At 39.3% G+C, this 26,796-nt stretch overlaps 1 protein-coding gene across 3 annotated transcripts in view; it reads left to right on the top strand.

Annotated features, from left to right (window-relative positions):
* Positions 1 to 26,796, top strand: part of ntrk3a (neurotrophic tyrosine kinase, receptor, type 3a) — a 225,208-nt gene that overhangs the window by 141,161 nt on the left and 57,251 nt on the right. For all 3 annotated transcript variants that reach the window (XM_067588663.1, XM_067588665.1, XM_067588664.1), the window contains 2 exons: positions 2,630 to 2,818; positions 17,702 to 17,832. In XM_067588663.1, coding sequence (XP_067444764.1) covers positions 2,630 to 2,818; positions 17,702 to 17,832 — 320 coding nt within the window. The remainder of the gene's footprint in view (positions 1 to 2,629; positions 2,819 to 17,701; positions 17,833 to 26,796) is intronic.

Below are 26,796 nucleotides of genomic sequence, written 5' to 3'. Positions count from 1 at the left end.
TACCTTGTCTATCCCTATTCCTCCCCTGCATCTCAAACCACACAGCAAAATCACCAGTGTTAAATTAACTCAGAGACTGTTAAATTTAACACTAGAAAAGTGTCCACATGTGTCCACTCTTTTAAGTGTTAAATTAACACCTTTGAAAGTCTTAACTTTTTAACACCCACCTTGAGTTATTTCAACTCTGTAAGGAGTTGAAAATTAACACTGGCTAACACTGAGTAGTGTTGATAGTAGTTAGAAAATTAACACTACCAGACTACACCTGACTCCAATATAATAACACTAACGGGTGTAACACAGTTAATGTAGGTGTAGAATGCCATATATCTATCAATTACAAAAAATACAAGACAACAACTTGCACAAAAATATTGTGTATTAAAAGGCAGGTACAAACATAATTCATGAACTGAAAACAGTTCAGCATGGAGTCATAAAAAATTACAGTATGTAACAATGTACATTTGCCTATCATAACGTCTGTAGTATACATTGTTGAGACTTTAGAAGATAAACATTGAGAAGTTAGAAGATAGGCATTGAGATCTCTAACAATTATACCGATAATCCTGTTGAACAAAGGCATCTCATTTTCAACACTGGAATATACATACATTCCAACCTGATACTCCATGCTACAAGCTTAGCTTTTGACCCAGGAAGTTGTGGAAACATTACAAGACACATGAAAAGTTTCATTCACTGCCTCACTGCCCTTTAAACTATTGACCAAGACTGCATGAATGGGGCCAAATTCTCAAAATTAAAAGCCAACTGATTCTGATGTTTATTTACTAGTGTTTTTGTGATGTTTTTGAAGTTCTTTACTTTACTTTCTTCAACTTTTTCAAACCTCATGAACCACATGTGAATGAGTGGCCCAATTTTCCTAATACAGCTTGGGTAATGGATCATTAGGTGGTGCTTTGGAATCAAATTTTGCTCTGGAAAGAGATTTAAAAAGCTTGGGCTGATCAAAAATCAGATGTTTCAAATAGCAAGTCATACCATAGGTTACAATAGCTGAAAACACAATGCTTGTGATTTGAATTAGGGGAGTAGCAAGTTCCAACAGCCATGTCATTCCTGCAAACTAAATCTCCAAAAATCAATGGGGTATTGAGTAAAAGGCATCATGACTGAACAGAATTAAGAGCTTTGCTATTGTCATCCAGTTTTTGCCCACTTGGCCAGTTTTTTTTTTCTCTGTGTATATCCATAATTAAAGCTCATAATTCTCTCTGACAATGAACTCAAGGATATGGAGTTCTTAATCATGTACTGAAACACAAGCTTGAACTCATACTGCACCCCTCCTCCCAGTAGATTGTGCATTATATCTACTGCATAGCTGTCTGAAGTATGGAACAGCTGGAGGGAGTTGAGCAGACAGATTCTTTGGACACCAAATGTTGATGTCACAGCAGGATTTTGTTGAATGGCACCACAGTGTTCTGAATGATGGTCTTTCGAAAGTAGAATTAAACCTGGATGATCTTCACTAAAAACTGATTTTCAAGCTGATGAGAACAATCTTCAACTTTCTCAAGGTTTCTCTAGATGCATCAGATGACAAACATTCAACAACAGCTTCATTTGCATGAGCATGGATGTCATTAACCAGTTCCTCCATTGAACCAACTAGACATTGCACAGTACTTTCAGGAACTCGTGAGGCTTGCAATTGAGCAATAACAGCGCTGAACATGTCTAATATTTATTTTTTCAATTGGAATGTATATAGTGACAGTCATGGGATGATCCACATTTACTGGCTGTAAAACAGAAGCTCCAGGCTGAAACTCAAAATTGCTGACAAGATCTGAATCAACACAGTCTCCATGTGCTTGAGATAAGGGCCGCTTATAACCAGTGTATGTGCAAAAACAAATGAACATCCAGGCTTCTTTCTCCTGCCTGCACCACTTATTCTTCTTTTCTTCAGCTTGGTTTAAGCTTCTTTTCAAATGATCTGTAACCCTCCCACAACTAATCATTTCTCACCTTTCTATGCCTGTACATCATTGAGTCATCTCTTGCATTTAATGATTAATCCACTTGCATTAATTGAGTGTCTTATTCAATGCCTTACTTGGTTTTCAATAAGCTAAATGGATCATTTTAGATACACATTATTACTCTATAGATGAATTTGTGGGAATGTTGTAATTGTATTTTGCATCTGGTGTTGCATTTTTATTACAATCTCCTTTGTAACCATAATAATATCTGGGATCTAAATATTATCCTGACTAAGTGCCTGACTAATGGAATTGATGACTGACTATGCGGCAGCCTCGCTGACTCACAGACTGAGTAATTGACTGCATTAGTGAAAGCATGATTTACTGACTGGGTGACTGAGAGTCTGGCTGTTTAGATGATTGGTTGACCAGCTGATTAACTAGCTGCTTGGATGTTGGTTTGCTGACTGATGAAGTTGCATTTGATTGATTGATGTCAGAAGATGCACTTCTGTTTACCAGTCTTAAAGAAGAGCAAACTCTCTTTTACATTTCTTTAAGTTCTGATATTTGTTTCACCTACAGGTAATTAGCCTGCAACTCTGAACTGAGGGTAAAGAGATATTAATCCAATCCATATTCTCTCTGTATCTTTCCAGGTCCAGTAGCAGTGATAAGTGGCGAGGAAGACTCTGCTAGCCCCCTTCATCATGTGAACCATGGGATTATCAGCCCCTGCACACTGGACACTGGGCCGGATGCTGTGGTAATTGGAATGACCAGAATCCCCGTCATAGAGAACCCACAGTACTTTAGACATGGACACAACTGTAACAAACCCACCACCTGTAAGTACCGATACCAAAATGGAACCCCACATTGTGCACGTGTTCTAATATTCAGTATATGGATCATTGTTTTCAGTTTCCACTGATTTTCATTGAAAAATACCCAGTTTTAGATTGATAGAACTGATTACAGTGCACACAATGCATCAAAAGTGGTATTTCCTACTGTGAGACGACACTAGCCGTGTTTCCATTAGATCCACAAGATAATTTTAAGCAAGCTTTTGAAATGTCGCTAAAAGAAAAATGCGAGGAAGGACCAAGGGAGTTTTTTCAAATTTTGGTGTTTCCCTTAAGCTTTTTTAGTGTGATACTTCAAAATTCGCATAACAATAGTTTATTGGAAACATGGCTACTAAGAACATCCGCCATAGGTTGAGAGCACCTTCACACAGTCACACGCTATTTTTCATTCCACAGCCACTGGGTTGTTAGAATGAGCAATATTCCTAGCTATTAAAGGGAAAGTATCTGTGTCATCCACAAACAAGGCTTTTCAGAAGAGTCGATACATCCAGTCTGCTGCACCTTTCCTTCTACATTAGCACAATAAAATTTACAGTAAGTGCAAACACACAGGTATCTTTCACACCTGTTTGGTTCAATTCAATCAAATTTTGTTTTGACTGGTGTAAACATTCAAATTCAGGTGGGTCTCCATATGCTTCCAACTAAACCCTAAGGTTTTTTGTTTGTGGTTCAGGTCACTAGGTACAGTACCAGTGAAAAGTAAAATACAGAACTACAATTGCATGTATGTGAATCTTCTATGGTTTGTGGTAATTGCCATGGAGGTGAACATGAGTCATGGTTTTCCTTAAAAGCCCAGTCACACCTATATTTTAAATGGGGAAATTTTGCAGTGGAATCAATTCCTTGTTGTTGCTTGTAGAGAGGAAAATTTGTGCAGATTTTTCACGTTGAGTCCAACTTTGATGAACTTTGACACACAAATGCACCTCGTTAACGAAAAGCAAACTATCTTGATAGTGTTGACCTTTCATTAAACAGAGAGCCAGAGAGTGTAAATTAAAGAATGCTGGCACAGCTAATTAGGTGCCTGTCACCATTCAGTTTTATTTAACCTCCTTGCTGGAGTATAAACTGCTCCATAAAACAAGAATGGTCCACAGATAATTATGACACCGGGCTAACTAGCTTGCTTATTTCTCCCTTCAATAACTCTTCATTGAACAAAATGGTGTACAGTCCTCAGAACAAAATGCCAGGAGGGAATGAGTGGCACAGTAGACAGACAACAGGAACAATCTACTGTATTGACAGTGACTAGAACTAGCTTGTTCCCGGCTTGGTCACATGTTACCAACCAGCACTGCAAGTCACCGAGTCATGCACATTAATTACAGTGTGCCACTTTCGGGTATTACAGAGCCTTAAAGAAATAGATCAACATTTTTGGTATATACGCTTCTGCACTTTCTTGCTGAGAGTCAGATTAGATGTTTTATACCACTCTTATATCTGTCCATTAAATATAAGGCTACAGCAAGCAGCAAGTTAGCTTGGCTTAGCACAAAAAGAGAGTGAAACAGAAAGTCTACTCTGTCCAAAGGTAACAGTGCATACCTTGTCTTCGCCTTGTTTCTGTCAGTTTGTCATTATTTTTGTGTCATAAGCCAGCATGTATACCAACCCAAATAAACATAAAAAATAATCACTTAATTGAATTGTAAGGGGGAAATGTATATACCACCTACTCCCTTGTCTGTTGTTTCCTGCATCCATAGCCTGATCCTCTAGATTTTAAAAATTTTAGAGCAAAGGAGAAGGTTGTTTATTTGAAGTTGTTTTTTTTTCCTTTATGAATAATCATAACATCTTTGTTAATTTCAGTCAGGTTTCCAGTCACGTCATAATACAGAAACTGCCCCCATAAACAAGTTAATCTTACTTTCAGTCGATGCTGGAAATTGTTTGATTTTAATTATAATAATAATTTATTATTATTCTCAATCTCAGCTCAGCTTTTAAAACAGTTGATCCTTCTATTCTATTGGACCACCTTGAAAAATAAGTTGGCACCAGGAACACTGCCCTAAACTGGTTCAAATCTTACTTAGCAAACAGAACTCTTTGGCAGCCCTGCTGCCCTGTGGTGTTCCCCAGGGCTCTATCCATGGCATGCTCCTGTCATGTATATAAATGCTGCCACTGGGACATATCATGTATAAACACAATATTCAATACCATTTTTACGCATATGACACACACATTATATCTCTTACAACTTTCATCATATTACCTTGTGTATCAGAGATAAAGTGCTGGATGTCTCAAAACCTTCTCCACCTAAATGAAAATCATTATTTTTGGTCCTCCAAAGTCCTCACAAATTTTACAGAAAGATCTTGACTTCCTGTCTACAAATGTCAAACCTACAGCCAGAAACCTGGGTGTAATATATAACAATGACCTTACATTTGAAAAACAAATTACAGAATCATTCAGTCATGTTTTATCAACTGAGGAGCATCTCCAAAAAAAGTTTCTCTCTCAACATGATCTTGAGAAGGTCATACATGCATATTTAATCTCGGTTGGATTATTGTAATTCACTGTATTCAGGGTTAAGCCGAAAAACGCCTTCAGCTGATACAAAACGCAACTGCACAGCTTCTAACAAATACTAGAAGACAAGATCATATCATTCCTGTTTTAGCCTCTCTTCACTGGTTACCACTCAGTTTTAGAATTGATTTTCAGATTTTACTGATTACTTTTTGGCACTTAATGGTTTAGCTCCCAGTTACACTGCTGAGTTATTACTCCCCTGTTAGTTGGAGCACAGCCTCAGCTCTTCATGCAGGACCCTTCTGGCTGTTCCTGAATCACAGATCAAGTCTAAAGGTGACCCTGCTTTTGCAATCAAGGCCCCTCAGCTCTAAAACTTCCTGCCTGAGGATCTGAAGCTGCAGAATCAGTGACATCTTTTAAATCACTTCTCAAAAGTTATCTTTTTAAAATGTCTTTCTTTAATTGATAGCCCACTGTTTCATTTTCAACACATCTCATCTGTTTTATTACTACTGTTGTTTTTATTTTATTTTATTTTATTTTATATGAAGGATATTTTATTTTAATTTTCCGCAAAATATTTTAATCCTGGTTCCACCATGTAAAGCACTTTGTAACTATGTTTTGAAAAGTCCTTTGTAAATACAGTTTACTATTATTATTATTATTATTATTATTATTATTATTATTATTAGCCTCAACAACTCTGCTACCAGAAAAACAAATTAAGAGGAAAGGCACAGGAAGAGTAGGTCAAAGCAAGGCAGTATGACTTGTACAGTACAGTAAATCCAGGGATCAACACAGCATAGTAGTTGAAGCTCGTGACAGCGCACATTGTCTGTTCCTTTAATATGATGAATGTCAAACTCATTGGCTTGCAAAAACTAAGACCATCTCTTGATTGTCTCTGATCTAGGCATCGAAGAGAATGTATCACAGAGTTGTCGTCTGTATAGACTCCCACATTGTTGCAGGGGCCATACTGACTTCTGTCTCAACTAATGATCACTTATTTCTACATGAGCTCTCACCAGATACAGACACCAGATAATATAAATAAACACATAAGCTACAGTAAAGTGCAGCATGAACTGCTGTCAGCCTCTGGAATAAACTGTGTTTTGATTTCTCTCATGAGATCATGTAGTGCTGATGACAGTCAACAGAACTGTGCAACAAATGACAGTTGCAGCAACATGTGATTTTGTGCTTACAGCTCTTGGTTCATTTATAATAAGTCAGTGCTGACATGAAAAAGTCCAGAACTAAAAGTTCTCAATGTATAATCCTCACTGGTCCAGACTAGATCAACCAAACTACAGGTGTGAATGTGCATACCAACATATCAAAAACCTATGTACACTAACTTGTTTTTCAACAGAAAAAGCAGCACTGTTCACCAATATACTGTCAAAATAGACCACATCATTTTAAAATTCAAATAACTTTCTGTCTGCAGTAAAGGTCAAAGAAATGTGCGTCCTGCCACAGAAGATAGACACAACTAGAAACAGGCCAAAGGTTCATATTTATATAGTGAGGTGTGAAGTAGAAGTGTACAAATCAGGCAGGTGGATGTGGTGGCATATTTACCTTCAACCATGATAATGGGGTTAAATTCTCACTTTTACTCTGAGTGACGTATTTACCATGAATGGAAAAAGGCAAGACAAGTTTATTTGTACAGCACAAGGTGATTCAAAGTGCTTTACATGAAACATAAAAGGCATCAAGACAATGTAAAAGCAACAAAAGGCAATATAAAAAGACATTTAAATATAATTAAAAAGTGTTAAAAAAAAAACAAAAACACTTTAAATATAAGTCCAACCTTATTGGTTTTGTTACCTGAAACTCTTTGCTAAGCTTCTGACATGAATAACACTGCAGTCCCATAATGCACTTTGCAGTAGAGGAAGGTAATCCTCTTCTTATTCACAACTCCAGCACATAATTTGCATTTTACAGCCCATGCTCTTTCACAAAAAAAAGAGACAAATTGGCTGTATGGTACAGTGGTTCAGTTTCAGCTCCTCAGAATATCATTTATGACAGTGAAATACTGCACTGAATTTAGTTAATTTGAATGGAGTGCTTATAATCAGTGGATTTGTTCAAAGTGACAAATTAAAGGCCGGGTCACGCCAGCATCATGACAGCAGAATTCTACATTTTAAATCAATTCATTCGTGGATTCTGGGTGAGTCTGTGATGAACTCATCAACAATGGCACAGTGTTCTGTTGGAACAGCTGGTACTTAATGTGTCCACACACTGAATTGTAGCTCTCAATGTCTTTTTATTACTGACTGAAAAAGACAACATTTCAGTCTCAATGGGTCTTCATAAGGCAAATGTGTTCCATTCTCAAATGCCTCCGTCTTCTCCACAGCATTCCAACGTAACCAAACAGAACATGATATTTCTGAAACAACTTGAAATAAGTCAAACTGTTGATCATGACATAAACTCATTGTTAAAAAATCCCAGAGACATCCCAAAGGTGAGGAAAAAAATCCTTCTCGTACAACAGCCTCCCAGAGTTGCTGTGATTAGGCAGTTGTTGTGGTCAAGCCACAGAGGCTCCCTGAGCTTCTTTCTATTTTCTTTTTACAGTTCTGTTTACTTCCCTCTGGCATTTTGTTCACCATTTCACACCATTTCAGTCAATAAAAATTTACTGAAGATGGAAAACAAAGCTCACCAAGCTAACAAGCTTGCTAATGGTCAGTCAGCAAACTCAGTTATAACAGTGTACTCATCAAAGTCATTGCTGAGAACTGATAATGCAGCAACATGACTAAAAGAAGTCAGACAGGACAAGAAACATGAGCAGTCAGGATGGAAACAAACCTCCAGGTCAGATAAACTTATTTTGAGCAGAAAACAAAAGTGAATGGTAGATTTCTTACCCAAACTGTTGGTTACAATAAGGATTATTACAACAACAACATTTCAAGCGCACTAACAATTTGCCTTCCAAATAAATTGGTTTAGATAACTTTTGGCTTGTTTCCATCCTGTCTGATGGTCCGGCTGCTCATAGTTGTTGACATGTCAACTGATTGGCTGGAGCATGGCTCTGTGAGATAGACACTGATGTGGACTTCTGGCTGCTTTTAGGTTAACATGGTAAAAATCTGACAATGTATTTTCTCATAGAAGCTTTCTTTCATCTGCTAAATGGGCATCTACAGCTCTTATAAATTAAAATAAAATTATATTTTTGTTAGCATTCACCTTCTCCTTCTCTCTTATGTCACTCTTCTTGTAACTTCTGCATGTCTCTGTTTCTCTCTTTCTCTTCCTGTTTCTCCCTCTTCTCTCTTCTCTTCTATCTCTCTTTCTGTCTTTTATTCCAGTAGTCTCTACACCCTCTGTGTGTCTCCATTGAACATAGTATTCTGCCATAGCAGCAGAGCAAATCGCTTCTCGCCTTTACAGCCACATAAATGTCAGCACATCCCCTGGGAGACAACACACACACACACACACACACAGGTGCATACACAAACACAGACCAACACCCCTTCCCCACAGCATACACACACACTCACATACACCCACACACTTCTGATACCATTACCAGTGGTGATGCTGATCAATCACAAGAGTCACCTTGCGTTATTATCACTAGCTATATATTTCCACTGGTCCACTGTGTGTGTGCCTGCATGCATGTGTGCATGCGTGCGTGTGTGTGTGTGTGAATGTGTGTGTGTCTATGTCCCTTCTCAATGTTTTCCTCTTATGTGCTTAGGATCATTAATCCATCTCCATCCATCTTCAAGATAGAAAAATAATGAATACCTGATGTACAATGTAATGTTTTCTTATTTAAGAAAGCACAGACCAGTGTGACGGACATAACAATTTTACCATCACTACCATCATTGCCAATCCGGTGTCAACATTCAAACCCTGCAATGCTGATATTGGACGATTTAGCAAAATCCTGGATTAGGCTCAAGGGCAGGGTTTTATTGAGTGTGTGATGTCAACAATTTAAAGCATGGCAAATGAACCATGACAGAGGTTAATTATGGCAACTAAAATGCATCATTAAAGTCAGAGAAAGATTGTGGTTACCGTTGATGATGACAGGTTGTTGTTGCTCTGTGTCAAGATGCAAACGTCAGTCTCAAGTTTGAAACACTGGCACTACACTCCATCCACCGCCCGAACCTCCAACACTCTGACTTTCTTCTTTCTACATAAAGTGCACTCTACTTCCTGTGTTGGCACTGAATCAGCATTGGTTGTAAATTGTGTGCAGCAGATATTATCCAATATGCAATAGATGCCAAGAGATGATGGAATTAATATACCTAATCCCATAACCTCTGAACTGATGGACACAGCTGGTACTTAATGTAAAGGCTGCTTGGACTTCAGTAAACTTTCACAAAAGGACTGCACTAGAATATGCATTTATTTTGGAAAGGGAAAATGGTGCAGTGGCATAGTTCCGTTCTTTAGATAAAGTCCTGAAATATCTATTAGAGCTTTTGTAACATTCCAAAATGGATGTATTAAACTGTCTTTATGTTGCTGTACAGGTTTTTCAATTATCTGCTTTTCTTCACACAAAGTATAAGATAAAGAAAGAAAGAAAAATAATTTACCAGTATTTTTTATGCCAACAAATAAATTCAGAGCTGCTAGACTAATTGACTTTTCATAAGCACAACATTAGAGAAAGCTATACATTAAATTCACTAAAGTGTTACCTTCACATTACAATAATATCAGGCCATTAACTATATTGTTGTGCTATTATGGTAAAAGTCTCTGCACATTGTTTCTTCTATTATGATGTGATTTAAATAATCCCCATTCACCCGCTATGTGCTTACAATGCACCAAAATCACCACTTCAAGTAAAGTATTGAAATGATTGAAAGGTCCTTTTCTAGTGCAGTTTTCTCTGCTCCTCCCTCCCAGCCTCTATAGCAGCTATATGCATGGTGCTGGATGATATGAGTCCCAGAGCTCATTACAGTCTTGCTAATTGCAACCCAGTGGCGGAACGGTCAACTCATTCAGCTAACCCTTGTGTGTGTGTGTGTGTGTGTGTGTGTGTGTGTGTGTGTGTGTGTGTGTGTGTTTGTGTGTGTGTGGGTGTTTGTGGGTGAGTGTAAAAGATGTGTGTTCGTTTGTGTGTCTTTGTGTGTCTTGGCTCATTTATTGTACATACATACATGTTACTTTAGTGTATGAGTGCAGGCATGTGTGCCCACCCCACACTGTACTAAAGCCATTCAACCATGCACACTTCACTGCCAGCTAGAATACAAGTAGTACAAGTTAAAGCTGAAAAGACTTTGACAGACTGTTCAAAGTTAGAAGTCACAGCACAACATTTTTAAACTGGAGCTGGTTTCAGGCTAGGTTTCATGCATGTTGTGACAGGGCTCAGCACATGCCCTCCATCCAGTGAGTTATACTCTCTCAACACACTAACCCAGATACAGTATACAGACCATCACACACACATTTCTTTGGAATATAAACTCGCCAACCCTCCTTGCTGTGAGAAATAAATCAAGAGAACAGGGATGAAAACATGCAAACTCCACACAGGAGAGACTATATTGCACCTATTGTTTGAGCCTCTGCCTGTGAGGTGCATATAACAGTGCACTGCTAAGACACTATGGAACTCATTGATAGAATAAATCATAAAACTAACAGATATTCTGCTTGAATTGCATATTTCGATCTGCAACCGACAGGGCCTAAGCATTGTGACAATGGTTGACCTGGCCATTTGAAATTTTATATGCTACTCTTGGTTGCTCAAGGATGAATCGTCATAATTACGGTAACACCCTAACCTTTCATCTAGCACCACCATACAGTACATTTTTGGTTGTACACAAGAAATATCAAAATCTAATCAGAGGATTTGGATTAAGCACATTCATTCTTCTGTGCACTGCATGAGTTTTTTCTCCAGTGCAACCAATAGGGCAACATTTTCATTTTGTACACACAATATCATAATCTTACTTATCCAAGAGCATAGGTATGGTTTCAACTTTGGTAGGGATATTTTTGGGGTAAATAAGTTGGACAGGCTGTGACTAATTTATCCCCTAAATAATGTTCTTGTCATAATGACCCATATACAATAATAACTTTGACTAATAGCTCATGATACAAAGGAAAGGGGAGAGGAAGGGATGATGTTAATTTTTTTTTTTCCTAATAAGGTGATACATGTTTTGGTTGAATACAGATCATTCTTATTGCTAAACTTTACTTAACTTTGATTATTCTGTAGAAAGCTCGTGATGTCTTCATTTGCTTTTGGGAGATATTTTCGCCTACAGTAAGAAAGTTGTTTAAAATTGTGACATTGTGATTATTGAGAGGGAGAGGTTTTTAGGGTGGCCCTTCATATTGGGGCAGTGACATGCAGTTCACTAAGGAGGAGAATGGGGGAAAGCATCATTTCTGGTAAGGCATGTCCCTGACAAAATGTAAGGGGCAATGGCTGTTCTCACCGCAATTCAAGCAACTACCGTGCATTTAGAAATCCCAAGACTTCGGTAGGTGGAGATTTCTGATTGTCCGGTATAATGACACTTCGAGCGACTTATCCATCCCATCAACACTAGTTTCAGTCGACACAGAAGTTGTGGTAATGGTTGCTCGGGGCAATAAACGTTTGTCATGATAATCGAAGAAATATGTTGATTTACAGCTGATATATAGCTGCACTTATCATCACTTATCATACAGTTCAACATCATATAATTTGTATTGTGTACTAAACCCAGAGCACAGTAACATTACTGTTTATTACTGAGCTTAAAAAGGGCTCAGATGGTTGTAGCTGTTGCAGTTAGCCTATGAGAGCTCACTCTCTGCACCCACTAGCCTAAAATCACCTGTATATGTGATATTCTCCTGTTAGCTTTGAGGTGGACTTCAGATGAAGAGGGACAGCTTGTTCCCCGTGGCTGTTGGACAGGAACTTATGGCTGCTACTACAAACCCCCCTGGACAACTTTTGGTATTTAATTTACCAATTAAATACAATTAAAGGACCCCTTTGGATTCCTACTAAAGACTGTTAGTAGGAATTCAACCAAAGACTGTTTCGGTTTTACAAGTCCATGGACTCAGAAAGGACTCTTCAAGTTTTAAGGGCAACATTTCCAGGTTGAACCTGTAATTGTTAATGTTATTAAGCCAATTATTTGGAGATACTGATTTGTTATCAGGGTTGAATTTGTTTTGCATCTATAACTATCCATTTCATTTTAATGGAGGTTTCCTTTAATTTCATGTCTATAAGGTATGTAAGGAAGTAGAATAAGGATACTCTGTGGTTATCTGAAGTATAATACGCATGGCTATGCTCCAACTGGATGTAAGTAGTAAATTGCTACCAGACTCTAAATAAATTCTCCTGAGTTGTTACACTCATGATCTCAGTAATTATTTTATGGAAAGCTGAAGCAGTGGTTACAACTATTGTAGTAGAAAAAAATGTATAAATGCATGGCATTCATTTTGATTTGGCATATTGTGAAGACTGGAACAGGGGTCGAAGGTGGGGGGTTACGGTGCTCATGTCCCACCCCTAGAGCCCCCACACTTTTAAAATCGCTGCTCTACCCCGGTGTCTTGAAGCGTCATTCCAATTTGATAGAGTCTATGTTCACTTCATAACATGCATGTTTCTCTGGGATTTAAGGAACAGTTAACCACTAACACAGACTCTCTACAGACCAATAGTCACCACCAGTGTCTGTTTGAAAACCAAGCATTAGAATTTTAGTTGTAAGACATACAGCAAAGTAGGTGAGGATACATATTAAAGCATTATGCATTCAGGGTCCCACTTTTTCATCAGCAATTATTCATATAGAGTTCTGAGAGCTGTGAAGCCTGAATGCCAGGGGTGACAGCACCTCCCAAGGCAATTATTTCATTACATAAGCCATGTTGGTAAAGTGCAGTAATTAACCCACTCGCCTGTCCTTTTCCCTGTCCTCCATCCACCCTGCAATATAATTTTCAGTGTTTACATGCTTAGAGATCTTGCTCCAAATGCAACTAGGACTAACTGGTTTGTGTCTTTAAATTGTTGTACAAAAGCGACAAATGCCCCTAATGAGATGTCCCTCTAGGTCCCTGACTCATGAAACACACTCCTGCTGTTGTCCTGTGGGGAGCTGAACTGAATACAGTTTGTTGTTCATGATGAGATTAATGATCAGACTAATTAATACATTTATCATTTTGGGGCTTAGCGGCAATATGTTTCACTCAAAGCACAGTCCTAACCTGATTATGAAATATTAACAGTGTTTTGGATTAGTTTGGGCCTCTCCAGACCACTGGAGGCTTGTTTTCTGCTTTTTATTTTCCGGCAGGCAAAATAAAAGAGAAATAAACATGATTTCCAAGTCTGATAACTGTGTAAAAGTCATTAGACATAAAGCAGTCAAAAGGTATGTGTTTAATAATTTTGCTGAATTATTTGCATTTTATTTGAAATGAATATACACTGCAATATATAAATGCTAAAACAGCACTATAACGATTAGCATGTAGCACATACCGTATAGAATAAGTATGTAGTATGGATTTTAGACACAGCTTGAGATTTTCACCACAGAGTTTCCCTTACTTTAATGTGAAAATAATGCCCTCATGGTCCAAAATTTCTCATGCATATGTAACCAAAAGGTGGCATTAACAAATGTCCAATGAGATATGACTCAGTATTGTCGCAATTATGATTTTTGTTTAAATGCAATACAGACAATGTGGAAATCAGGACAAAGGAATACTGTTCATAACTAAATCAACCCAGCCCAGGCTGAAAACTACAAAATGGTTTCACTCCTGCCCTTCCTATTAAAAATACTTGAGCGCACAGTCTTTAACCAAGTCTGAGAACAACATGTACAACATATCAACATATCGGCATGGATGAAAGAATGCCACCTTCAACTTAAACTGTCCAAAACCGAACTCCTTGTCATCCCAGCCAGTCCCTCTGTATGACAAAAGATCAGTATCCAGCTGAACCCAACTCATCACCAACCCAAAGGCTGCCCAAAACTTGGGTGTCATGATTGATGACCAACTAACCCTTAAGGTTCACGTGGCCTCAATTACTTGGTTGTGTCAATTTGCCCTGTACAACATCAGGAAGATACCTGTCTGAGCATGCACACAACTCCTGGTCCAAGCTCTTGTAATATCACGCATTGATTACTGCAACTCCTGACTAGATCCTTGTGTTGTACCAGCTCTCAGATGTGCGTTGCTTTGGATAAAAATGTCTGCTAAATGAAAATGTAAATAAATGATCTGGTGAAAAGACAGAAATAAACATAATAAACTGTTTTATACTCACAGGGAATTATACACAGTAATATGTGCAATGTTGATGTCGGTCAAACTGTGACTTTGTCACTATCAGTTAAAGTTCACATGTAGACATTAAAACATTTTTTCTAAGATTTAATACTTTTTTTTGTTTTGTCTCACCACCATCCACTATTTATCTTATTTGGACACAAAGGCAGTCAACCAGAGAGTGAAACAAAGCCTTTTCAATAAAGCAACAATCACCCAGAGACCATCAGTCAATGCTGCAGACATATGCTTTTGTCTTTATGAAGCTGTCAAATATGTTTGTGCAAAAGGTGTTCTGTAGTGGTTCAGCAGCTCTGTGAAGAGTAGACATAATGGATGGTGTTGATTCATGAACTTGATCTGAGGTGAGGGAGGGAAGCTCAGGAAACAGATCAGCAGTATGAAGTCTGTTGAGCTAATCCAGTGATGAAGAGGCTGATGAGCACATCCTGTTTGAGCTAAGGTGGCTGTATACTCCTTCAGACATGGTTGTTGGATGGTGGAAATGCCCATTAAAACCCCTCCCCTTGCACCTTTCTGACAGCAGGCACAGCCATTTCTGTAACTTTCTGAAAAGCACAAGCCGACATTCACACTTACTTCACGCAGTGATCGGCCATCTGTGTGGAGGAGAGAAAGGAGTCAGGGTTTCAACTTCTCTCTCAGCTCTCATTTTTTTGTCACAACACAACTATTTCTGTAACTTTTCATGTGCAACACTATGCTCAGCACTATGAATCTCTTCCAGGAGAGACTGTCTGAAAATATGCGCCATTATCCCTGTATTTAAACGATATCGCATCTCCCCCGTCCCCCCCTACTCTCTGTGGTGGTCAGTTTTTCTCTCTGCCTTTGAGTGAAGCTATTTGGAACAACTATAGACATATCTGATTTCCTACGTGGTCGGACAACATGTTGTGAGAACCAATTCTGAGTTACCATAAATCAAGCTTTAGTCTGCTGATGGAGTTCATGGTGAGAGCGGTCCTTTCTCCTTTCTTTGGGGGGGGGGGGGTTAAACAAATTGTTGGTTGTCCTGAGGTTCAGAGCTGGGTTGGATTTGGAAGCAGAAAACACATCTACCTAATAGGGGGGTGCCTGAATACAAATACATAATTCGGCAAAGCACAAATAGTGTTTTTTTGTTTTTTGGTTTTTTTTTACGGATATTTGTTTCATACAAATATTATTTAAAAAATTTGTATTTGGGAAGAAAAAAAAACAAAAACGTCAAATATCAGTGCACAGGTCGGTCACATCACTATCTCAGTCTCTCTCCTCTGCTCCGCTGTTACGTCTATCAGTAGGTTTCAAAAAGTAAAGTTTTAGCTCAGCAGTCAGCGCAGTCGTCTATGATCTGGGAGACTCCAGTTCAAGACCCAGTGTGGGGAACTCCTTCATAATATAATAAAACATAAACAGGATTTTTAAGCCTCTTTCCAGTTTTAATCGAATACAAATACAAATACAAATAATTTTACTGCCTCAACAAATACAGATACAAATACAAATACTGGGCCCTCCGCACATCCCTACTACCTAGGCATTTACACCAAGCACATCATCCATTGACATTCTTTTACAGTAATGGTTATATGTGTTCCATACATCATATCCATCATTGAACCTAAAAAGTTGGGAAAAAAGCTGACAATGTTTAATCCTTTTAGGTTTGGTTGAAATTTGGCTGACCCATTTTCTCACCAAAAACCCAGACAGTTTTACACAAGATTAAATCTTCTTTGTGAAAAGATCCCAGATTATATGCACTTCAGTAAACTGTTAAATAAGCCCCTCATACTCCTTAAATTATCAGTTTTTTACAAATGAGAAATGTGTTTGTTTGTTTTTTAAATAAACTGCTGTATATCAGACAAATGATTATCTAATATAAATCATCTTTTCAAAGACATTTTTGTTGAGTGGCGACCCATCAGTCTCTCTAGAAATTACATCATATTGTAAGATTCTTCAGCACAAATGCCAAGATTATGGCCAGTGCAGAAAGTGGAGTGCCGTAGTATGAAGCGTGGAGGTACCACATTCAACTTTAATGCTAGAGGGCAGTTTAATCTCATCTTAACCAGTATTTTTTTTTCTTTTGTGTATTTTATTATTAATATTATACCAGAAGTATGTTTTAAATGACACCAGGTGAATTAGTTTCCTAACCTTATCCATATCCTATAACCAGATGCCATGGATGGAAACCATCTTTATGATGCAGAGTTTTTGCAGAGTTGGTTGTCTCACTTAGACCAAAACAATAGACAATCACATAACTAGTTATGTTTGTCTCTGACACACAAAGACGTACAGTATTTAATACTTAGAGGCATTCCAGTATAAATGAAAATGCTCACTCAAAATTTGTTGTATTTTTTCACAATTTTATGATTGTCTTATATATTGTGTCTGTAGTTATTCATATGGTCTTATTTATTTATGTATTCAATTATGTTATTAAGACATCCGTCATACTCTTGTTTTATTTGCATAAAAGTCTTGTCTTCAAATAGACAAATGAAAGACTGGAAGGATGGTTGTCATGGAAACATAACATAGACACACTTCACACACACTTAAAGTAATTCACCCATATTCAAGATGGTGTGCAACTTAGGATATTCGCACTGTGCAATGTTTGCACACACACACTAGACACACCACAGTGTGTGGTGAGGTGTATATGTTTGTGTGTGTGTGTGTGAGTGGGTGTATACATACCATACAGGCTGATTAGTGCAGTTACAAATAGCCAGGGTTAATGTTGTCATTAACACTTAGAAACAGAGGGCAGTCACCTGTTGGCAGTAACACACACACACAGAAATTGGAAATTGGGGGGGTCAACAAGTTCTGAACATTCTGTTCTAGTCTCCAAAAAACTGTAGACTTGCTGTGTGAGATTTTAAGCATTGTGATATTGTGAAGTTAACTCAGTCTCTCTGTCTCTTTCAGATGTTCAGCATATTAAACGGAGGGACATTATTTTGAAGAGGGAGCTTGGAGAGGGAGCCTTTGGCAAGGTCTTCCTGGCTGAATGTTACAATCTGAGCCCCACCAAGGACAAGATGCTTGTGGCTGTAAAGGTAAAAGAGAGAAGCAGTGTTTGTTTGTGTGTGTGTGTTTGTGTGTGTGTGTGTGTGTGCACGTCCGCGTGTAAACAACGGCAGCTGTCTGTCTGAGGAGTGGGGTTGTGAGAAGAGGTGCATACCGAAATTGTTCCAGCTGATGGAACAAGTGTGCTCCAGCCAGCAGCAACAGTCAGCTGCATCTCAGACAGAGATGCTGACAAGCTGTTTGATTGCTCTCACACACAGGCTGACACACAAACATATACACACAGCTGCTGTGTGTTTTTGTGAATTTAAAGGCTCCACAATTACAGACTGAACAGACTGTAACAGACTGATGCTTTTTGTTTTCATAAACACTCTCTCCTGGTTCTCTGAAATGAATCTGCCGTGTAATGGTTTTAAGTTTTGTCTTGATGATCTGTCAGTCAGTCTGGCCTGACTTTTATACAAAGCAAAGGAAATTGCTTAATTCAACCTAAGGAACAAACTTGTCGCTAATCAACTAATATTTCCATACACTCACTGACACAAACATTACTTTTCACCTGAAAGCACAGATAAAAACAAAAGTGGAACATCCTGTCTGTCTGTCTTAAATGCCAGCATCAAGCTCTTTGAGCTATAGTAACATATATTTATCCTTGTCTCTATGTCCAAGCAAAGATACAAAAACTGTGATGACAGCACTATGACATCATCAAGGTTACTTATCCAAAGCCACAGAAGAGATTATACAACTGTTTTCACATACTGAGTAGAGCTAACCATGAGTAATAATCTTCATGTGTAAAATCAATATAGTGCCCCATTAAAATCTATATTTTCGAACTTTGAACATTATCTAGATCTGTTGTTCTCAAATTCTGAGTCTGGGCTCTCCTGGGGGTCATAAAAGCATTTCAAGTGTTTGTGTGAAACGAGAGTGCTGTGATACTAGCAAGGGTATCAAGATTGAGGTTAGCAGCATTTATTCAGACGCCAAAATGAACGTACAATGGAGCAATTTTTTATTTATTTTTTATTTTTTACAAAAAATAGATGAATCTCATTAAGAAAACACTTCAGTCAAAACTGAAGATAAGAAAATATGAGGAAGTCTGTCTTGCTCTTGCGACCGAATGTAGGCAAAGGCCTTATATTTTCAAAAAACTCCAGCAACTCAGAGTTTAACTTGTGTCATGATACAGTTTGGTGTGGCTCTTTTTGTTGCTAATTTTCCCAATATTGTTATTCATATGGCACCTTTAGTATTGGAAGATGATATGAATATATATAATCATGGTGATTTTCAGTCATACTGCCAGCTGTGCCACATCCGTACCTCTAAAAATAATCTTCAATTAGACACTTCCCCTGAGCAAAATATTTTATTGAATGCAACGATGTCACAAAGCTACTGTTGCAGACCTACTACCTAAACTGAGTATTTATACTACATTAATGCACATGCTCTTTCATGTAGAAAGCTAATTTTAAGTGCAGTTCATCACATTAATATAAAATGTGACTCATGGGTGGCTGGCTGGGCTTAATATTCAATTCAAGTTTTTTAACCCTAATTTGGCATAAGGATGAGGCAATGCTGACACGCTGCTGGCATCACCTCAGTTCATCCTGCTTTTGAGCTGTCTTAGCAGCATACATGATTTCATCTGAAATACAGTTAATATTGAAATGCTCATCTGCTATCTGCTTATCTGTATCATATCAAGGTAAAGACTGTGTGGTGTCAATGGACACCAATGCAGCTAAATGGAATTCAGCCATCACTCAAGTTATAATTTGTGCTTTCCCTACTGTGACATGTCAGAATATCTGCAGTGAAATAACCCTACTGACAGGTTATACCGACCATACACATGTGTGAACATGATTGGGTGTTATTAGACAAGCAGCTGATGAGGGAACTAGTGATTGGGAAGCATGACTGCTGATACCAGTCAGCTAATGGAGGCACAGGTTCAGTGCTGTGTCTGAACTGATGCTACATGTATGCTTCATATGGTTTCCTGCTTCCTTCTTAGGAAGGAAGCAGCTACATTATGTTACCCTGCCAGCCAGGTTTTGTTTTTAGCCTGGCAGCTAGGCTAGCCAGTGTCGATTTTACTGAGGGTTTTAAGCTATTTTTTATTCTTGGACTTTACAATCATGCCAACTTTACACCCTGAGGACAGTGTGCTACTCCAGAAAGAAAAACAAAAAGATCACCGACCTTAAGGAAGATATTCAACAGCTTTCTGATGAACTGCAGAAGGACTCCCTCCTGTGCAGCTTCATGGATGTGGCTACCGGGCAGTCCAAATGGATCACCAATCTCAGTGCAGCCATCCAATGTTCTGTGGGACCCCTCCACTTGTCTGCAGCCTTGGTGATGGCCTGCAGCTGTAAGAAGCACTCAGACAGGGCTGCCTCACCACCCTGCCTAACTCTCTCCAACCACTACGTGATCCTGTCAGAAGACATTCTGGCTCACCCTGCCGATTCTCCAGTGGTTCCGACTGATCCCGGTATGGACCCCTCTCCAAAAGCAGCGCCTAGTGACACTGCACTCTCTTCTCCACCAGTAGCTAACAGTGTTCACACACATTACCATTCCTCTGTGAAGTCAAATTGGCCATCATCTTGGGGAACAGTATCCTCTGCCCATTGCAAGATAAAGATGTTGAAAGAGGCACTGGCCAGACGCTCTGGAGGTCCTCCTTGCCTTGGGCCAGCGGAGAGGTCCTCTCTCAGGTCTGATGTCGCTGTCTTGCAACAACGCTCGCCCATCTGGACACCCCATCCTCAGTCAGCAGTCTTTATCTCTGGTCCAATCACCACATTTGCCCGTGGATCAGGGCGCTTCAGCAGACTCCTCAGTCTCTCCACACCTGGCTGCAGTCCGCCTGTGCAGCTCACAATATTGGCTTTATTGGCAATTTTAATCTGTTCTGGAATCATTTCCCCCCTCTTCAAAACTGATAGAGTCCACCTAAACAGTCTGGGCACCAGAATGCTAGCGGCTAATTTACAGCACGCTGTACAGTCCTCTCCACGTGACTATTTACATTCCACACTCCCTCACTGGAACCTCCATTTCTGTCTCCCTATTCACCTCAGAGTACTGACCCCCCTGCTAGCTCCCCCCATAAGCCTTCTTTGTCATTGCCACCCTCACCAGTCATTTTCCCTGTACAGACCATTATTACAGACAGAGCCTACCATCCACACAGTATATTTAAAGGTGGTGCGTGCACTGGGAACCTCTGCCAGGTCTATTGGAAATAAGTCATTTATCCTGAATGACTTATTTTGTAGTGAAAGTTTGGACTTTATGTTCTTGACTGAAACATGGCAGCAGAATATGGATTATTCCCATCTGATTGAGCTTTGCCCTGCAGACTGCTCTTTTATCAGTACACCAAGGCTGATGAGCCTTGGTGGTGGTCTTGCCGTTGTTTTTGAAGACAAGTTTACATGCCAAATGGTAAGCACAGAGCTTCATTGTTCTTTTGAGCTGCAAATATCCAGTCGGTCAGCTAAATTGTATCTATTGTATTTTAATTTACCGACAACCAATCCCAATCGGCTCCTTTTTATCAGATTTTACAGATTTTTTTTCATCTATCATAAAGTTGGACAAGGTCCTAAGGGTCAGAGATTTTAATCTTCATATTGATAACATTACGTGAAATGCTTTTTTAATCTCACTGAGTCCTTCGATTTTAACCAACACGTATCTGGCTCAACACACACTGGTGGGCACATTCTGGACATTGTTTTCACACATGGTACAGATATTGAATTTGTTGGCTCTGAGGACCTATGTCAGTGACCATAAATGTATTTTCTCTGACATTCCTCTTGCCATATGAGAAGCACCCGTATCATAAATGAGGCTGTGGCTTTCAATTTTTCTATGGTTTCTATGTGCTGTCTCTCTCTCCCGAGCAAGAGAGAGAGAAACAGCGCAGTGGTTGAGTGAGGAGAGGGAACAGTGGTAGAGTGAATGAGAGAAATAAGAGAGAAATAATTATTTTCTGATTGTTTCATGGCGGTTATGTTCTAAAGAATGTAAGTCTTTTGTAAGTTTTGTAACTTTTTCCCCAACCAACATTACAAAATTGTTAGAAGACTCCTTTAAAAAGTGTGATTAGATTCTTTCCACTTCTCTAAAGTTACTGCTCTGTGATCAAAATCCTATTAGAGCACATCTGAGTGCAGGTTATTGTTCAACCTTTGTTGAAGAAATCAAACCTGGACCCCTACCTGTCAGAGACCTACAGGTACATTTCAAAACTCCCTTTCTTTTCCAAAATTTTAGAAAAGGCTGTTCAGAAGCAACTTGTTCATACACTGGAATTGCACAGGGTGTTTGATAAATTTCAATCTGGATTCCGAAAACTGTACTCCACTGACACCACTCTCCTTAAGGTCTCAAATGATATTTTAATGGCTGCAGATGCTGGAGATTGTTCCATTTTAGTTTTGTTGGACCTTAGCGCAGCGTTTGATACTGTGGACCACCACTTTCTAATCCACAGGCTAAATCACCTGGTGGACATTTCTGGGACTGCATTGGAGTGGTTCTCCTCGTATCTCACAGATAGGTCTTTGTCACTCTCTGTAGGTGAATCTGTGTCGGACACTGCAGCTTTGTCATGTGGTGTACCCCAGATATCGGTCTTGGGACCCATTTTATTCTTCATATACATGCTGCCACTAAGACAGATTATCAGCAGTTTCAGCAACATCTCCTACCATTTGTACACTGATGACATCCAGTTGTATTTTTCACTTAAACCTAATGAGCTTCACAAACTCTCTGTACTGAACAACTGTTTAAACACAATTAGAAATTGGATGGCAAATTTTTTTCTGCAGTTAAATGCAGATAAAACTGAAGTCCTGATTATTGGTCCTTCACTCATCAATCAGGCAGAACCTTGATACCTTATCGTCATCTTCTCGGTCTTCTCTGTGTAATCTTGGTGTAATTTTTGACCAATCCATGAGTTTTGAACCTCACATTAAGACACTAACTCGATCATGTTTCTTTCACCTGAGAAACATAGCCAAACTCTGGTCTGTTGTGACAAGAAATTAAATGGAGATGCTAATACATGCTTTTATTTCATCATATTTGAACTACTGTAATTCTCTTTTTACCTGCCTTAATAAATCTTCCTTGCAACAATTACAAACTGTCCAAAATGCTACTGCAAGGTTGCTACTTAACATGATCCAACAGATGGTCACATATAACTCCTATGTTAACCTCACTGCCCTGGCTTCCAGTTAATTTTAGAATTCATTTTACAATTTTAGTGCTCACTTGTAGTGCCCTAGATGGCCAGGCCCCACAGTATATTACGGACCTTCTGCACCCGTACACCACAGGCGTTTCTAAGTGTACCGTGGACACATTTTAAGACTCAGGGAGATGCTTACCATTCGGCAGCCCCTAAGCTTTGGAATAGTCTCCCAATAAGCTTAAGGTCCTTGGATACTGTGGACTCTTCTAAAAAGTAGCTAAAAACCCATCTGTCCAAACAGGCATTTGTGTAGCATGTGGTATTTTATGTTTTAATTTGTCTCTTATGTCTGTTCATCTTGTACATTTTTTCTGGTGTCTGTTTTTTATTTATTTTGATTGTATTTGATTTTATTTCTTTGACTGCAAAGCACTTTATGACTGGTGTCTGTGAAAGGTGCTATATAAATAAACTTTGCTTGCCTGCTTGCGTGCTGTCTTGGCCATGGCTCCCTTGAAAAAGAGATCTTGTAATCTCAACGGGATTCACCTGGTTAAATAAAAGTTTAATCATAATAATAAAAAAACTCCACCTTACAAATCGATGATAACGCCCTTCTGAACCTACTAGTAAGTGTAGCAGGCCCCTTCTAACCCATATCTATGAGGCTGATAACCACTGATAATGCCAATTCAATCAAGTGATAACATTCGAAGCGGGTGATTTGGTTTGATGTATAACTGATGTATTAATTGACATTTGCAGAGGAAATGTACCAGAAAGAAAATATCAGGATCTGAAAAACCATCAACCCAGTACATGACACTAACACTCTCAGTAAAGCTAATATTTGGCTAATATGGCTTATTACCATGACATATGTTGAAGATAGAAGATCTCTTGTCAGTGCAGCAGGAGTTATTAATGGAAACATGACCGACACGTTGACCTGCAGCAGACAGGTGTTAGTCTTAGTGAGGATATCGAGGGATTACAGCTGCAGCCTTTTTAATCCTGCAGGATTTATTGCCCTTTGCTGCATTATGCTATTTCTTCACCATCCTCACAACCAGACACGACACACACACACTGTCTAATTCTCTCTCACACACGCTTATTGTATTTGTTAGGATCTGTTTTCATCACGCAAGTGTCCTCGCATAGACAGTTAACTTCTGCTGAGTCACACAATGCAGTACAGGACACAAGGCAGTGTGTGTGGGTGTTTGTACTGCATTATCAATAGTGATGTCAGTATATTTCCAATATGCAACACATAAGTAACATTAACAGAGAGAACTCTCTTTAGCTTGTTTAAAATCTGGTTTTTGGATATTGCACATGGATGTAGCACATTTTGGTAAAAGTCTTGCATCTACAAGTCAACCATTGACATTTGGCAGATTGCTGATATTGGTTTTATGGTAAAAATATACAAAAAAACCCCAGTGTGATTCATAAGACAGGCCACTCAACATCTATAATTTTGTGAAATTAATTCAAGGTTCTCAAATCAAAGGTACATAAACAGATAAAATCTGTAACAGTATGTGTAATTTTATATTACAAGAGCGATATATTTAGCGCCTTTTCTAAAAATCTAATTGAGAAACCTTGAGCATGGAAACTTATTCTTAACCTTGAGAACACTGTGTATGACAAAATGGTCATAAACATTATTTACAAATTGCCTTTATGACCAAAACACACAGCAAAAGCACATATGAATAATCAATGCATTTTTAAATTAAAACATTAAAAAATACAATGTAAAAGGAAAAGAAAGAAGATAAAGGAAAAGAAAAGGAGATCATTAAAACCAAGATTGCTAAATGATAAAAGATGGTGAAAGACAACATCACATAAAAACACATCTTTAAAAGTATGTTTTACAAGAGATTTAATAGTGTCTACTGACTCCCTGCATCATCTCCAGTCCATCAACATCAGCTTCGCCTTTATCTGTGAGAGTCTTCTCCACATCGATGCAGTGTTTGCGCAGGTCCTCCTTGCACATCCCATGTACCTTCTGGAAATCAATGCAATCGTCAAAGGAAATGCCGAGTTCCCTCAACTTTTCCAGAACAACATTCGACAGGTTGAGACCTGTCATTTCCATCATGTTTATGTATCCAAGGAAGTACTCTTTTATGTCTGGCTTAGGCAACAATTCAACAATGTGCACAACAAGAGACATTTACTCCTTGTGGCTGATGTCAGGGGTGCAGTCAAGGATGATGGCATAATATTTAACTTCTTGGATTTTTACCACAATGGTTTGGACTGTTTGGGAGAAGACAACCTCTATTATTTCATTTTGAGTCTGTTGTCCAAGATAGTGCGTTCTGGAAGCCTCATCTTTAATTTTGGCCACATGGTTCTCTGTAACTGAATCAAATTGAGCTAGCAGCTCCACCTCTTTCAAAAATTTGCCATTGTCTGGTTCATATAGACATTGCAAAGAGCCCCTAAAAGGCAAATTTCTGGTGGCTAGAGACAGGGTTATTGAGAAAAAGCATTTCAGGACATCTCGCCATCTTTTCTTCTCTGCCTCCATGAAGGCAAGCTCCTGCTGGTCTATGGCTAGAGTGTTCCTCAGGTGCATATCTAGTTCCCTCCATTTCAACATGCACTGGGTATGGTCTGGGCTACCTTCATGGCTCCTCAAGCAGATGTTAATGTTGGACCAGTCGCTGTAGCCTGTTTCTGTCAGCTTTATACTCTTTGACCCAAACAGCTTGCATGCAAAACAGAACACAGCATTGCTCTTTGGAGAGTAGATGAATCAGCTTCTTCGGATTTTCTCTCCATTAGGAAGGGATTTGAATTGAAGGTTTATGTGAAATGCCCTTCCATCTGGGCCCCTTGGAAAAGAAAATTCTGCCAAAACTTTGACTGGTCCTCTTCTCACAATCTCTACCCGCTCCTCTGTGAACAATCTCCTCGAACTTCAGGCGGTGCTCTTGGTTCTCCAGCACTTTCTGATTTGAGTGCAGGGGAGTCATGTTGGTGAGAACAGATAACCACACCACCGTTGCCTACATCAGCAAGCAGGGAGGAGTCTGATCCGCAGCCCTGTTGAAGATGGCGGAGACTCTGTTGTTGTGGGCTTCGGAACACCTGTCCCTGAGAGCCCTCCACATTCTGGGTCCAGAAAACAGGGGTACCAACCTCATGTCAAGAGGCAGCTCTCTGGCAGATGAGTGGGGGTTGCACCCCAAGGTGGTGCAGCAGACTTGGACAAGAAAGCGGAGGTGGACCTGTTCGCCAGTTGGAACAACACCCACTGTCCGCTCTGGTTCTCCCTGACGCCACAAGATGATCCACCCCTGGTGGTGGACACATTTGCAAATGTGCCTTTCCTCTTCTTTGTCTCATTCCCCCTCTACTGGAGAGAGTGAGACAAGAGCGGCAGTCAGTCATCGTGATAGCCCCAGATCGCCCTTTGGTGCAGTGGCATGCAGAGATGACCCACATGTTGGCAGCCCAGCCCTGGTCCATCCCCCAAGTCTGGGGGGCCCTGTCCCAGGAGGCGGGCTCGATAGGCATGTAGTTGAGGTCACAGTGAGTTATTCCTATGAGCTTCTGGAGTGCTACTCTTTGAAGGTGTTGTCATTCAAGCAGCTTTACTGCTTGTGCTGACTTAAGCTAAGAGAGTGAATGAACTGTGTGCCCTGTTAGTTCACCTCAGCTGTTTGCTGCTTCATAGTGACTGCAGCAGTGTTACTCTCTGACTGAACCC

This window comes from Thunnus thynnus, chromosome 5, assembly GCF_963924715.1.
Source record: "Thunnus thynnus chromosome 5, fThuThy2.1, whole genome shotgun sequence".
NCBI classification, from domain to species: Eukaryota; Metazoa; Chordata; class Actinopteri; order Scombriformes; family Scombridae; genus Thunnus; species Thunnus thynnus.
Note: the sequence above shows the minus strand (reverse complement) of the source record. Positions and strands in the feature narration are given on the sequence as shown.